This window comes from Aedes aegypti, chromosome 1, assembly GCF_002204515.2.
Source record: "Aedes aegypti strain LVP_AGWG chromosome 1, AaegL5.0 Primary Assembly, whole genome shotgun sequence".
NCBI lineage: Eukaryota > Metazoa > Arthropoda > Insecta > Diptera > Culicidae > Aedes > Aedes aegypti.
In genome coordinates this window covers 100,632,265-100,643,502 of record NC_035107.1, presented here as the reverse complement: position 1 = coordinate 100,643,502, position 11,238 = coordinate 100,632,265, and the positions used below count along the sequence as shown (strand labels likewise).

At 41.3% G+C, this 11,238-nt stretch overlaps 1 protein-coding gene across 1 annotated transcript; it reads right to left on the bottom strand.

Moving 5' to 3' along the window:
• Nucleotides 1-3,824: 3,824 nt before the first annotated feature.
• LOC110676300 (endochitinase A-like) lies at nt 3,825-4,934 on the bottom strand. The gene is made up of 2 exons (XM_021843675.1): nt 4,850-4,934; nt 3,825-4,787 (listed from the first exon to the last, which is right to left on the bottom strand). Exons 1-2 carry the CDS (start codon nt 4,907-4,909, stop codon nt 3,864-3,866), a joined length of 984 nt encoding a protein of 327 aa, XP_021699367.1. The 5' UTR covers nt 4,910-4,934; the 3' UTR covers nt 3,825-3,863.
• Between the last annotated feature and the right edge of the window lie 6,304 nt (nt 4,935-11,238).

Here is an 11,238-nt window from a genome sequence, read left to right as displayed (position 1 = left end):
CAGTATAATTCCTAAAGCAGATCCCAGAAGAAATTCTGAAGAAATTATCAGAATGATTCCTGGAGGAATTACTTTATGATTTCTGGCGGAATTCCTGAAAATTTTTAAGGAATCCCTGAAATAATCAGAAGGCGAACCATAGAAATTCCTGGAGGAATAACACAAAAAAATCCTGAACAACTTCTTAAGAATTTACCGCACTGATTTCTCGTGGTTTTTTTTAAAGATTTTCTACCTTATTTCCAGAAGAACTTTTTATGGAAATCTAAGAATAATTCCAGAGTAATTAATCCAAATAAATAAGTAGATGATTTTTTTTAAGAAATTTTCGGTCAATTTCTTGAAGAAATTTTCTGAGATGTTTCTGTAGGAATCTTCGAAGGAATTTCGGAATATATTTGTGGGAACACTTTGGGAGAATCTTTTAAAAAAAATCCCGGTATGTTTTGGAAATAAAAAACCTTGGAATTTCTGGAATAATTCAGAAGTGTTACTCGATTCTCAAAACATCCTGCGATCCAATTGCAGTTTTCTCGCTCAATTATTCCGGAATGAAAGTTTCGCTAGGAGGTGTTTTTTTTTTGGTCTCTATTTTATTGCTAGTTTCTAAAAGGTCTATGTTTATTTTAAGTTGGATCTTTAAAGTCTCTTTTTCAACCAAAATGATTTCTAAATCATCTTTTTTGTTACTTTCTCTCCTCTCTTTCTGGCGTTACGTCCCCACTGGGACAGAGCCTGCTTCTCAGCTTAGTGTTCTTATGAGCACTTCTACAGTTATTAACTGAGAGCTTACTATGCCGATAACCATTTTTACATGTGTATATCATGTGGCAGATACGAAGATACTCTATGCCCTGGGAAGTCGAGAGAATTTCTTACCCGAAAAAATCCTCGACCGGTGGGATTTGAACACACGACCCTCAGCTTGGTCTTGATGAATAGCTGCGCGTTTATCGCTACGGCTATCTGGGTCCCTGTTACTTTGCTTGTAGTGAATTCTGTTGCAAAATTCTGCTGGCTTAATTGAAACTTTAAGAAACTATTAAACGACTATTGAACTGATTCTTCAAGAATTTCTTCCAAAATTCCTTGAGAAAAAACTTTTGGAGTGGATTTCTACAAATATTTCATCTGGAATATTTTCAGAGAATTCTACAGAGATCTTTGCCCAACTTCTCCTAGAGATGTTTTTTACCAACCCTCCCAGAATTTTTTCCAGCAATTTTTCAAGAATACTTACAGAAGTTTCCCCATATTTTGCTTCAGAAATTCCTTGAGCACTCCAACGCAAGTACGTCTACCTAGTAATTTGCTCACAATTCTTTTATTTTCCTAAACGCTTTCCTAGGATTAGCTCCAAATGTTTTTCCTCTATTTTTTGACCGAATTCTGCAGATGTTACTCTGCCTTCAAAAAGCTCCACACCAGTTAACACAACAGAAATCTTCTAGGAAATTCTCCGATCATTTCTGCACAAATTTCTGTTGGGGTTTTGTCCGAAATTTCGCATGGATTTGCTTCAGAAAATACTGCGAGATATTATCCAGATAATCGTTTGATATATTTTTTCAATTATCTTAGCAATTTATCTAGGATATTTTTCAGATCTTCCTCAATTATCCGTGAATTCTTCCAGACAAGGGTGACATCATAACTCACACAAGCTTCATTGGAGGTTACTTTTTAATTATTTTTTTTTTTATCAATTTCTGTAAATTTCGAAAATTTTCTCATCTTCTCCCTGGGTACATGCCCTGAAAGAATTTCTGGACCAATCTTTGAAGACTTCGTTAAGACATATCTCAAAGAATTACTGGAGGGATTCCCAAAGAAATCTTATTATGAATTTCTGTAGTAATTCCTGGTGGACTAAGGACTAAAGATGAAATCGCGAGGACATCATGAAGGACAGTTTTGTTGGAAACCCCTGGAGGCAGCGCGGAACAAGTTTCTGGATCAATATTCAAAGATGTTCTAAACAGGAATCTTGGAGGATGTTCTAGGAAAAAAATATTGAAAAAAATCTTAAAGAATTTTTAGAGGAATTTCTGTGGTTATCCTTGGATGAATTCATTTTTCATTCCTGAGGTATCGAAATTATAATTCTTGGATAAGCTTCTTAGGATTATTCTTGAAGGAATTCCATGGGGAATAATCCCTAAACGAATTCCTGAAGATATCAAATACCTGAGTTGAATTCTGATAGAATTCGCTGAGAAAATCATTGTAAATGCATGTAGCCAGTTTCACTTGTCGAGTTCTCAAAAGAGGCTCACTCAGTGTTTTTGGAATGAGTCACAAAGAAAATCCAAGATGAAGTCCTGGAGAAATTCCCTGAGGAGTTTCTGGAAAAAATCACAGAGAAAATCGTTGAGATATCCTCACGGGAATTGCTGGGGAAAATTCGAAAACATTTTTTTCATGGAATATTCATAGAAAAGTTCGCAGGAATATTTCTTGAAAAAAAAATAAAAGGAACATTAAATTAATAGAAAAAACATGATTTTTTTGGAGCTCCTCAAAAAAAAAATCCCAAGATTATTAGTGAAAGAATTTTACGAGCAAATTAGTAAGAAATCTCTGGAGGCATTCCCACATAAATTTTCAAAGAAATTGCTGATGGCATTCTCGAAATAATTGATGCAGGTTTCCTTGGAGGAATTCTTGGCAGGAATTTCTGAAAAAAACCTGAGAAATTCACAAAAAATGGCGGGAGTAATGTTCAGATGATTTCTTGGATAAATACCCGAAGAAAACGCTCAGAGGAACTTCTGGACAAATGCGCAAAGTAATTATTGAAGAAATTCCCGGAAAACTTCCGGAAGGAATTTCCGGAAAAATATATAGTATATTTTTGAGGAATTTCTGGAAGAAATTTGGGAGCAAATTATTGAGAAATTCTATGAAAAATTTTCAGAGATTTGTAGAAGAAGAATCAGGAGCAATATTTTGAGAAATCACATATAATTGTATGATGAAGGCCTGCATGATTTTCTTGTAGGAATTAGGGAAAGAATTCTTGGAAGAATCTGAGGAGAAATACCATGAGGAAATTTTGGATGAGTAATTGCATGTATCCCTAAAAGAATTCCTGGAATATGTCGCCGGTGAATTCCCAAAGTTAATCCCTGAGTAATTCATGAAAAACTTTCCAGAGCATGTTTTGAGCAAACTCTGGAGAATTTGTGAGATTATCTGGATGAATTCCCTACAGAATTTCTTGATGATTCCTACACTGTTAAAAATAATGAATATTATACGTCATGTAAACTTCATTTATGCGATGTAATCATTAGGTCATGTGAATTTAAGTTTAAAATCAACCTTGAAGAAATTACAGACGGACTAAATAAAGAATCTCTTTGACTTATTCTCACCGGCTGTAAGAAGACTTTGCCAAATTTTGAGAAAAACTTCAGAACACCAAAAGCAATTCTTGGATAATTGTTTAGGAGAATTCAGGAGATGTGCTTCTAAAAATCCCTGCTTGATATGAGGTAAACAGAAACCTTATTTGAGGGATTCAACAATGGACATCGGCCAACCATTCATTCCTTAAGGCCCAAGTAAAAATGGAGCAAATGTCAAAAGTGAAAAAGCTGTTTTCGTCGTTTAAATCGACAAATCAAAAAATAAATAAAAACACACAGCTGTTTTATTTCCAAAATAAAAAGGCTGTGTGTTTTTATTTTTTACGATTTGTTGATTTCAAGGGCGAAAACTGCTTTTTAAATTTTGACATTTGCTTCATGTTTACTTGCACCTTAACAACGGCTTTCGGATACTAATTAAGACAATGTAAAACTTCACTAGAATGTTTGCGGTTCGATTGTTCATCACTTCTCATTGCCCTTGGTCGGATCTTAAAAGCCTCTGGCCCCACCTCGTCCCCCATTGCTACTGCCGCCAGCACCACCGCCATTCCTTCCGCCACCGTTCATCCCGTTACCGCGACTTGGCCCGCCGGGACTTAAACTCCCCGGCATCCCAATACCTCCCAATCCCAGCGAAGGTGACTTCGGTTTTGCTGTAGTAGGTCCATTGCTAGGTTTGCTAATTCCAAATAAATCGCTCCAATCGAACCCGTCCACCAACATACCGAGATCAAATCCGGACGATGGCCTTGTGGTTGTTCTAGCAGAAATCGTTGTGGAAGATGGAGTTTCTTTGCGTAGGGTTGTTGTCACCGAAATTTCGGTGGTCGTCGTCGTCGTTGTAGTTGTTGTGGGTGCTGGAGTTGTTGTTGTAGTAGTAGTAGGTTCTTCTGTTGTAGTTGTAGTGGTAGGCTCTTCCGTTGTTGTAGTTGTAGACGTGGACGATTCTGCCGGTGTAGATGTTCTGAAGATGCGTTCAGTGGAACTTATTACATGTGGTACTGTGGGCTTCTTCGGAGCTGGTTTCTTCGTCATCTTCGGAGGAGGGGGAGGTGGTGGTGGAGGAGGTCGTGTTGGTTTCTTTCCTTTAGAATTCTTGTTATTCCTGTCGTCATATCCACCTCTGTCGTTCGAGTGATCCCTATCTCGATCGTACCTTGTATCTCTATCTTCTTCTCTATTTGTTATCTTTCCACTCTTTCCACCACGCGTATAGTATTCATAGTCATCTTCATCTTCCTCCGAAGACCAGTCTCGGTCTTTCTTGCTTTTCGTTACTTTTCGTTTGTTGCTGCCTTTATCTTTTTCGCTACCGTAGCCCCTATCCCAATCGTTGTCTCTTCCACCATTCTTTTGGTTATTCCGGTCGAAGTCCTTCACACTAGATCTCTGCTTCTCGGCATCTACCACGTCCTAGTAATAAAAGAGACTCTGAGTGATCTCATATCTTATCAGCAAATCAGAAAACTACTCACCAGTGTTGCCAGAATGCAAAGCGCACCCACCAGCAGTAGCAAAATGGTTGACTTTCTCATCCTTGCGACATGTGATAAACAGTGAAGGTTGATGGCTGATTCGCGATTTTATACGAACCGCCACCCATTTGTTACGTAAATTTCAGTTTGCGTGTGCGCATCATTAGGACAAAATTGGGTATAACAAACGGAGTAATCAATGCCATGGTAATTTGAAGTAATGACTTTGAACTTCCTTATTCGTTTTAATAACATCTTCCCTGTTCATTATTTTGTATTCAGAGTATAAACCAAAAACCATTAAACATTCAATTTACTCATATTTCACTTAACTTTATAAAATAACATCGAAGTAAGTCTAATTGACACCAACGATCGTTATGAAATTGAAATCTATCTTGATTTCAAGACAAATTCAAAAGCAACTACATATCTTTATTTGAAACCTAGGGGTCAAAATGTCGCTGCAATGAACGTACCGTAAAACGGGGTAACTTTGATAGTTTTTTCGAAGAAAACATGAATATTTATGCATGCTGTTTCAAAGAATTATAATTTATATTTTTAAAACAAGTACTGACATCCTACCTAGCAATTGCTGTTGATAGATTGCCAAAAGATTTATTTTGAATGGATATATAATTTTTCATATAATCGAAAGTCGGTTTTCTGTTTTGGGGTAACTTTGATAATGGAGTATGCATCGAACAAAATTGAATGAATTACGAACATTTGTAGGGCATTGCATACCTATAGGCGTTTAATGTTATATGGAAATTTCTGACTTAGATTACAAAAATGGTCCCAGTTTGTTATTATTATTATTATTATTATTATTATTATTATTATTTATTAACGGCACTTTACCCTCGTCAGGGCATTCGTGTCGGGCTAGTCGTTACTTTACAATACCTAGATTTCACTGTGTATTTCGATTCCCCTAATGAATTTCAGGATTTTGGTTTCCTTTTCCGTGCTGTGTTGTAGAATATCTGCAATATCTGTATCCGCTGATACCGCAAGTCATTCGTCTTTGGTGGTACCCTCTGCACTCGACGAGTATATGATGCACTGTTATTTGTACACCACACCAGGTGCACAATGGAGGAGAGTTGCGGTTGAGTATATGCGAGTGTGTTAGCCTGGTGTGTCCTATCCTCAACCTTGTTAGTATCCGCTGGTCCGCGGCATTCGACCTGTCTGAGCATTTCCTGGGGATTTGCTTGATTTGCCTCAGATGTCCTTGGCTTCGGAACCATTCAGTTTCCCAAGTTGACCATATCTCCTTTTTGATAGAACGCGCAACATCTTGCGCTGGTATAGGGATATCGAGTTGAGTTTGATGTCTGCCGTCTTTAGCAAGCTTGTCAGCTTGTTCGTTGCCGACGATACCGGCGTGACCTGGTACCCAACTGAAGACTATGTTCCGTTCTCGGGCAGTTTTTTCGACAGTTTGGATCCATGGATGTCTGCCTCGACCGCCAGTTAAAGCATCGAGACAGCTTGCAGATTCAGTGAATACGATGCCCTTTTGTTGATCGCCTACTTCCAAAACAGCTTTTTTTAGGGCAAACGCTTCTGCGGAGAATACACTGCAGATATTTGGCAGCCGAAAGCTGTAGTTGATGGCAGGCGTAACCTTCCCAGCGCCAGAGAAGTCGGTTTCCTTTGAGCCATCAGTAAAAAAAAAGTTCGTAGGATTGATATTTCTCACTAATGAGTTGTTTGAAGGTCGGAATAACGATGTTCTTGTTAGCGCCTGCTTTGAGTGTGTTCCTGAGTTGGTTGTCGACATGCGGTGCTGCTACGTACCACTTCCGTTCAGTGGTTCTTACGATGCTGTTGATTTTTTGGAGCGACAGTCCTGTTGTTTCCTGAAGGAGTTGTTTTACTCGGTTAACCGTCGGAAAATCTACTGATTTAGGGTTCTTTTCAATTAATCGAAGAGCTGATTGGGATAGGCGCAAGATTAGAGCTAAACGGAAAGGAAGACACCCCGCCTCGGCGTTGGGCTCGTAACAAATGCTCCGGAAGCTTGACGAACAACCTCGTTGTAGGTTGGACCTAGTATTCGTTGCATGTTCTCGAAGCTGATACTTGTTAGACCTACCCCGAAGAATAGTTTTGAGATGACTAAGGCTGATCCTGCTTTAAGAAGGGTTTCTCGGCTGCTTCTATTCAGTCTGCGACCTAAAATCCTTAGAATTCGGATGCTATTCGCACAATTTCTTTTGACGTCTGTGAAGTGCTGGATAAAGTTGAGTTTGGAGTCTACTATCACACCCAAAATTTTCATCTTCCGCACGCAAAGGATTGGGGTGTTATTAATCTCTGCCTCGTTTACGATGGCCTACTTGGCAAACGTGAAGTACCGTTTTGACTCATATTCCGAACACTTAAGGCCAACAGTGACTTCAAATGCATCTGATAGGCATAAATTAGCTGATATTTGTAAAAAATTCAATTCATTCGCTAAGACTAACTGTTAGTTGTTGGGTGTGCTGATAAAATTGTTTATTTTAGCTTATTTAGTATTATTTTTACGTTAAAGTATGGAACACCATTTTGATTCAAATGCCGAACACTGTGTTAATTCTGTCTCAAATTCCGAACACCTTGATTCAAATTCCGAACAGCGCGAATAAATCGTATTCAAATGAATAATTTCGCAAATAGATTTATCTGAGCTAGTTCTACTGGTCTCAAACTAGAGAATCATCACTACTCCAGAGGTATAGAATAGATTTGAAGACGTTAAAATTGAATTGCAATTGACTGCCTTTTTCTTTAAATTTGATGACATATTTCAGCGAAACATTTCAGCCACATCGCCATACAAAAACCGAGTGTTCGGAATATGAGTCTGTTCGGAATTTGAGACAAAACGGTAACTTAGATTTAGCAGGTGCTATGGAAAATCCAACGCTGGTGGCCCAGTCGGTAGCAGAAGAGACAGCTTTCCGAAGAACTTGGCGGACTGTTCCGCGGTTTTTCTTCTTCTTTCTGGCGTTACGTCCCAACTGGGACAAAGCCTGCTACTCAGCTTAGTGTTCTTTATGAGCACTTCCACAGTTATTAACTGAGAGCCTACTATGCCAATGACCATTTTTGCATGCGTATATCGTGTGGCAGGTACGATGATACTTTATGCCCTGGGAAGTCGAGAAAATTTCCAACCCGAAAAGATCCTCGACCGGTGGGATTCGAACCCACGACCCTCAGCTTGATCTTGCTGAATAGCTGCGCGTTTACCGCTACGGCTATCTGGGCCCCAGTTTTTACCCTTCAGAATAAGGACGACGTCGTCAGCATAGAGAAGAATGTTGGCTCCGGTGGGAATCTGGTTGAAAATTGGTTGCATGGCTACCAAGAAAAGCGTCACTGAGAGTATAGATCCTTGGGGGACGCCATTTTCTGCTTTTCTAAGTGTCGAAGAAAATCCATTAACCGTTACAGAGAAGTATCTATCAGAAAGAAAGCTTGACAGAATATTGAACATACGGCTAGAAATCTTCCACTTCGCTATGGTCCGAAGAATGGCGGGTCTTCAAGTTGTATAGTATGCTTTTGCGATGTCCAGGGATACTATTTCCACATGATCATCATCGTCCAGTTGTAGGAAGGATTCCAGGTTGGCTAGGTGTGTGTCGACACCTTTACCCGGTCTGAAAGCGTGCTGGCGTTTCCGTCATTCCAGATTCGGTTAAGAAGTTCCAGTAGGGCAATTTTAACGCTAATTGGATGTCGTTGCAATATAATGTAGCTTATATTGTCGGGTCCTGTTGAAGAGCCTCCTTTGCGTTGGAGGGCCCATGTGAGTTCTTCCAGGGAGAAATCCACGTTGTACCGTTTGTACAGATTTGGGCGTTGAGTTTTTCCTGAGATGTGGATGTCTTTCTTATGCTGTTTCCGGAATTTTTCGGGGTAGTTCGTATCGGAGGATCTTTTTTCGTATTCATCTGCCAGTGCTTCTGCTACCAGTTGTCCGTTGTTAGTAATACCAGTCGTGAGATTCAGCGTTACAGAGCTGCTTCTCCTTTTCCCTTGCAGTCTGTTTATTTTGTTCCATACTTGACTGGATGGGCAGCTTGGGTTGATGCTTTCAACGAACTCTTCCTAGGATTTCTGCTTCGCTTCGTGTATTTGTTTCCGACACGCTAAGCGCGCTTCTTGGAACTGTTTCAAAGCTTCTGCTTTCCGAGGGTCGTCAGTATCTAAACGTCGGAGAGCATGTAATCGTTTTCGTCTAAGTTTTACAGCCGCTTGGGCTGTGAAATGGTGAGCCGACAACTAGGAAGGAGCGTCCAACATAGCTCTGGTCCTCACAAGTCCCTACCTCACGCTTCCACGGGTCAAATGATGACAAAGACCGCCAGCTAAGGGTTGCGTACTTAGCTGGTAGTGCAGCCTGGGCACTGTTGTCCTTCTGACATCAGCTAGAGTGAGGAGGTGCGTCTCGAGCGTCTGTCCACCAAGGAGGTGCGGCTCAAACAGCGTCTGTTCTGGCATCCAGCGGCTGAGTATGAAATGCTGTATCACGTCAGCTACACCTAAGGTGGCAGCCCCACCATCGTGATGTAGGTATCGCGACCCTGGTAAGGTAGCATATCGAATTTCTTACCTACCACGAAAAATGGAGAAAGGAGAAATAACGAACGATATTTTCGGCAATCGACCTGGCAACGAAATAAGGACTATGATTGGAAACTCGGTACCTGGAATGTCAGGACGTTAAATGAACCCGGACGAGTGAGCCTTTTGGCTCGTGAATTGCAGAAGGTTGGAGTGAGCGTGGCTGCTATTCAGGAAGTAAGATGGCCTAGAACTGGAGAACGTGAATTCAGGGCGGTGGATCCCGTCGCCAACACAGCTTTCAAATACAACATCTACCATAGTGGCAGCGATAAGGCAGAGCATGGTGTCGGATTCATAGTTATCGGGAAACAGATGAAGCGAGTTATGAGGTGAAAACCGATTAATGAACAAATCAGCGTATTGAGGATACGGGGCAAATTTTTCAACTACAGTCTGATCAACATCTATGCGCCGACAAACGATAAACCCGACGACACGAAGGATGCATTTTATGATTGTCTCGACAAGACCTACGGAGAGTGCCCAAAACATGACGTAAAAGTTGTTATCGGGGATGCCAACGCTCAGGTCGGAAGAGAGGATTTTTTCCGCCCTATAATTGGTACGGAGAGCCTTCACTCCGCCACCAATGACAACGGCCTAAGGCTAATAACTTTTGCTGCAGCTAGAGGGATGGCCATCAGCAGCACCTACTTTGCACGCAAAGACATCCGAAAGCACACCTGGATGCACCCAAATGGCGAGCTCTGCAACCAAATAGACCACGTTTTGGTGGACGGTCGGCATTTCTCGGATGTCATCGATGTGAGGACCTTTAGAGGCCCAAACATCGACTCTGATTACTATCTCGTTGTAAGTAAAATTCGTGCACGGTTGTCTACCGTGGCGAACACAAGAACACATCGACCGTTGCGTTTCAATATCCAGCGCTTATCAACAGAAGGTGTAGCAGACGAGTACCGCCGGAAGCTTGATGATCGGATAAGGGGATACAACGTAGGCGAAAACCTCAACAATCTGTGGGAGTCTATCCACGCTGCGATGAGCACAGCAGCGCGAGAGGTGATAGGTACTGCTCAGAGACGACCCAGAAACGGTTGGTTTGATGAGGAGTGCCAGAATGTGACGGATGAGAAGAATGTTGCCAGAAGTCGGATGTTAGTGTCTGGTACCCGGCAGAATAGAGAGCGGTACAAGGAAGCTAGAGCAGCCGAGAAACGAATTCACCGCAGAAAGAAAAGGCAGTATGAAGAAGACATCATTACTGAGGCGCAAAACAGCATCGAACAAAACGATATGCGGAGATTTTACGAAACTGTCAATGGCGTACGGAGAAAAACTGCGCCGTCTCCCGTCATGTGCAATGACCGCGAAGGTAACTTGCTGACAGACAAAATCTTGGTGGCTGCCAGGTGGAAAGAACACTTCGAACAATTGTTGAATGGAGAGGACACGAGCGCGTCTGAGAACAGATTAATCATCAGCAACGATGGACAAGCTGTGGAGCCCCCGACGCTAGATGAGGTTAGAAGAGCGATTAAGGAGTTGAAGAACTGTAAGGCTGCTGGAAAAGACGAGCTCCCGGCCGAACTTTTCAAGCACGGTAGTGAGCAGCTGTACGAAATGCTGCACCGTACTCTGTTAAGGATATGGGAGGAAGAAGAATTGCCTACTAGCTGGCTGGAGGGCCTCATCTGCCCTCTGTATAAGAAGGGCCACAGATTGGAGTGCACCAATTACCGAGGAATAACGCTCCTCAATTCGGCGTACAAAATAATGTCACGTGTTCTGTT

What these genes read in the sequence shown, in the direction of transcription:
- LOC110676300 (XM_021843675.1), bottom strand. Translation starts at nt 4,909, where the DNA reads ATGAGAAAGTCAACCATTTTGCTACTGCTGGTGGGTGCGCTTTGCATT. An exon ending in TTTGCATTCTGGCAACACTG is followed by an intron (nt 4,788 to 4,849) that starts GTGAGTAGTTTT and finishes TTTTATTACTAG; the next exon opens with GACGTGGTAGATGCCGAGAA.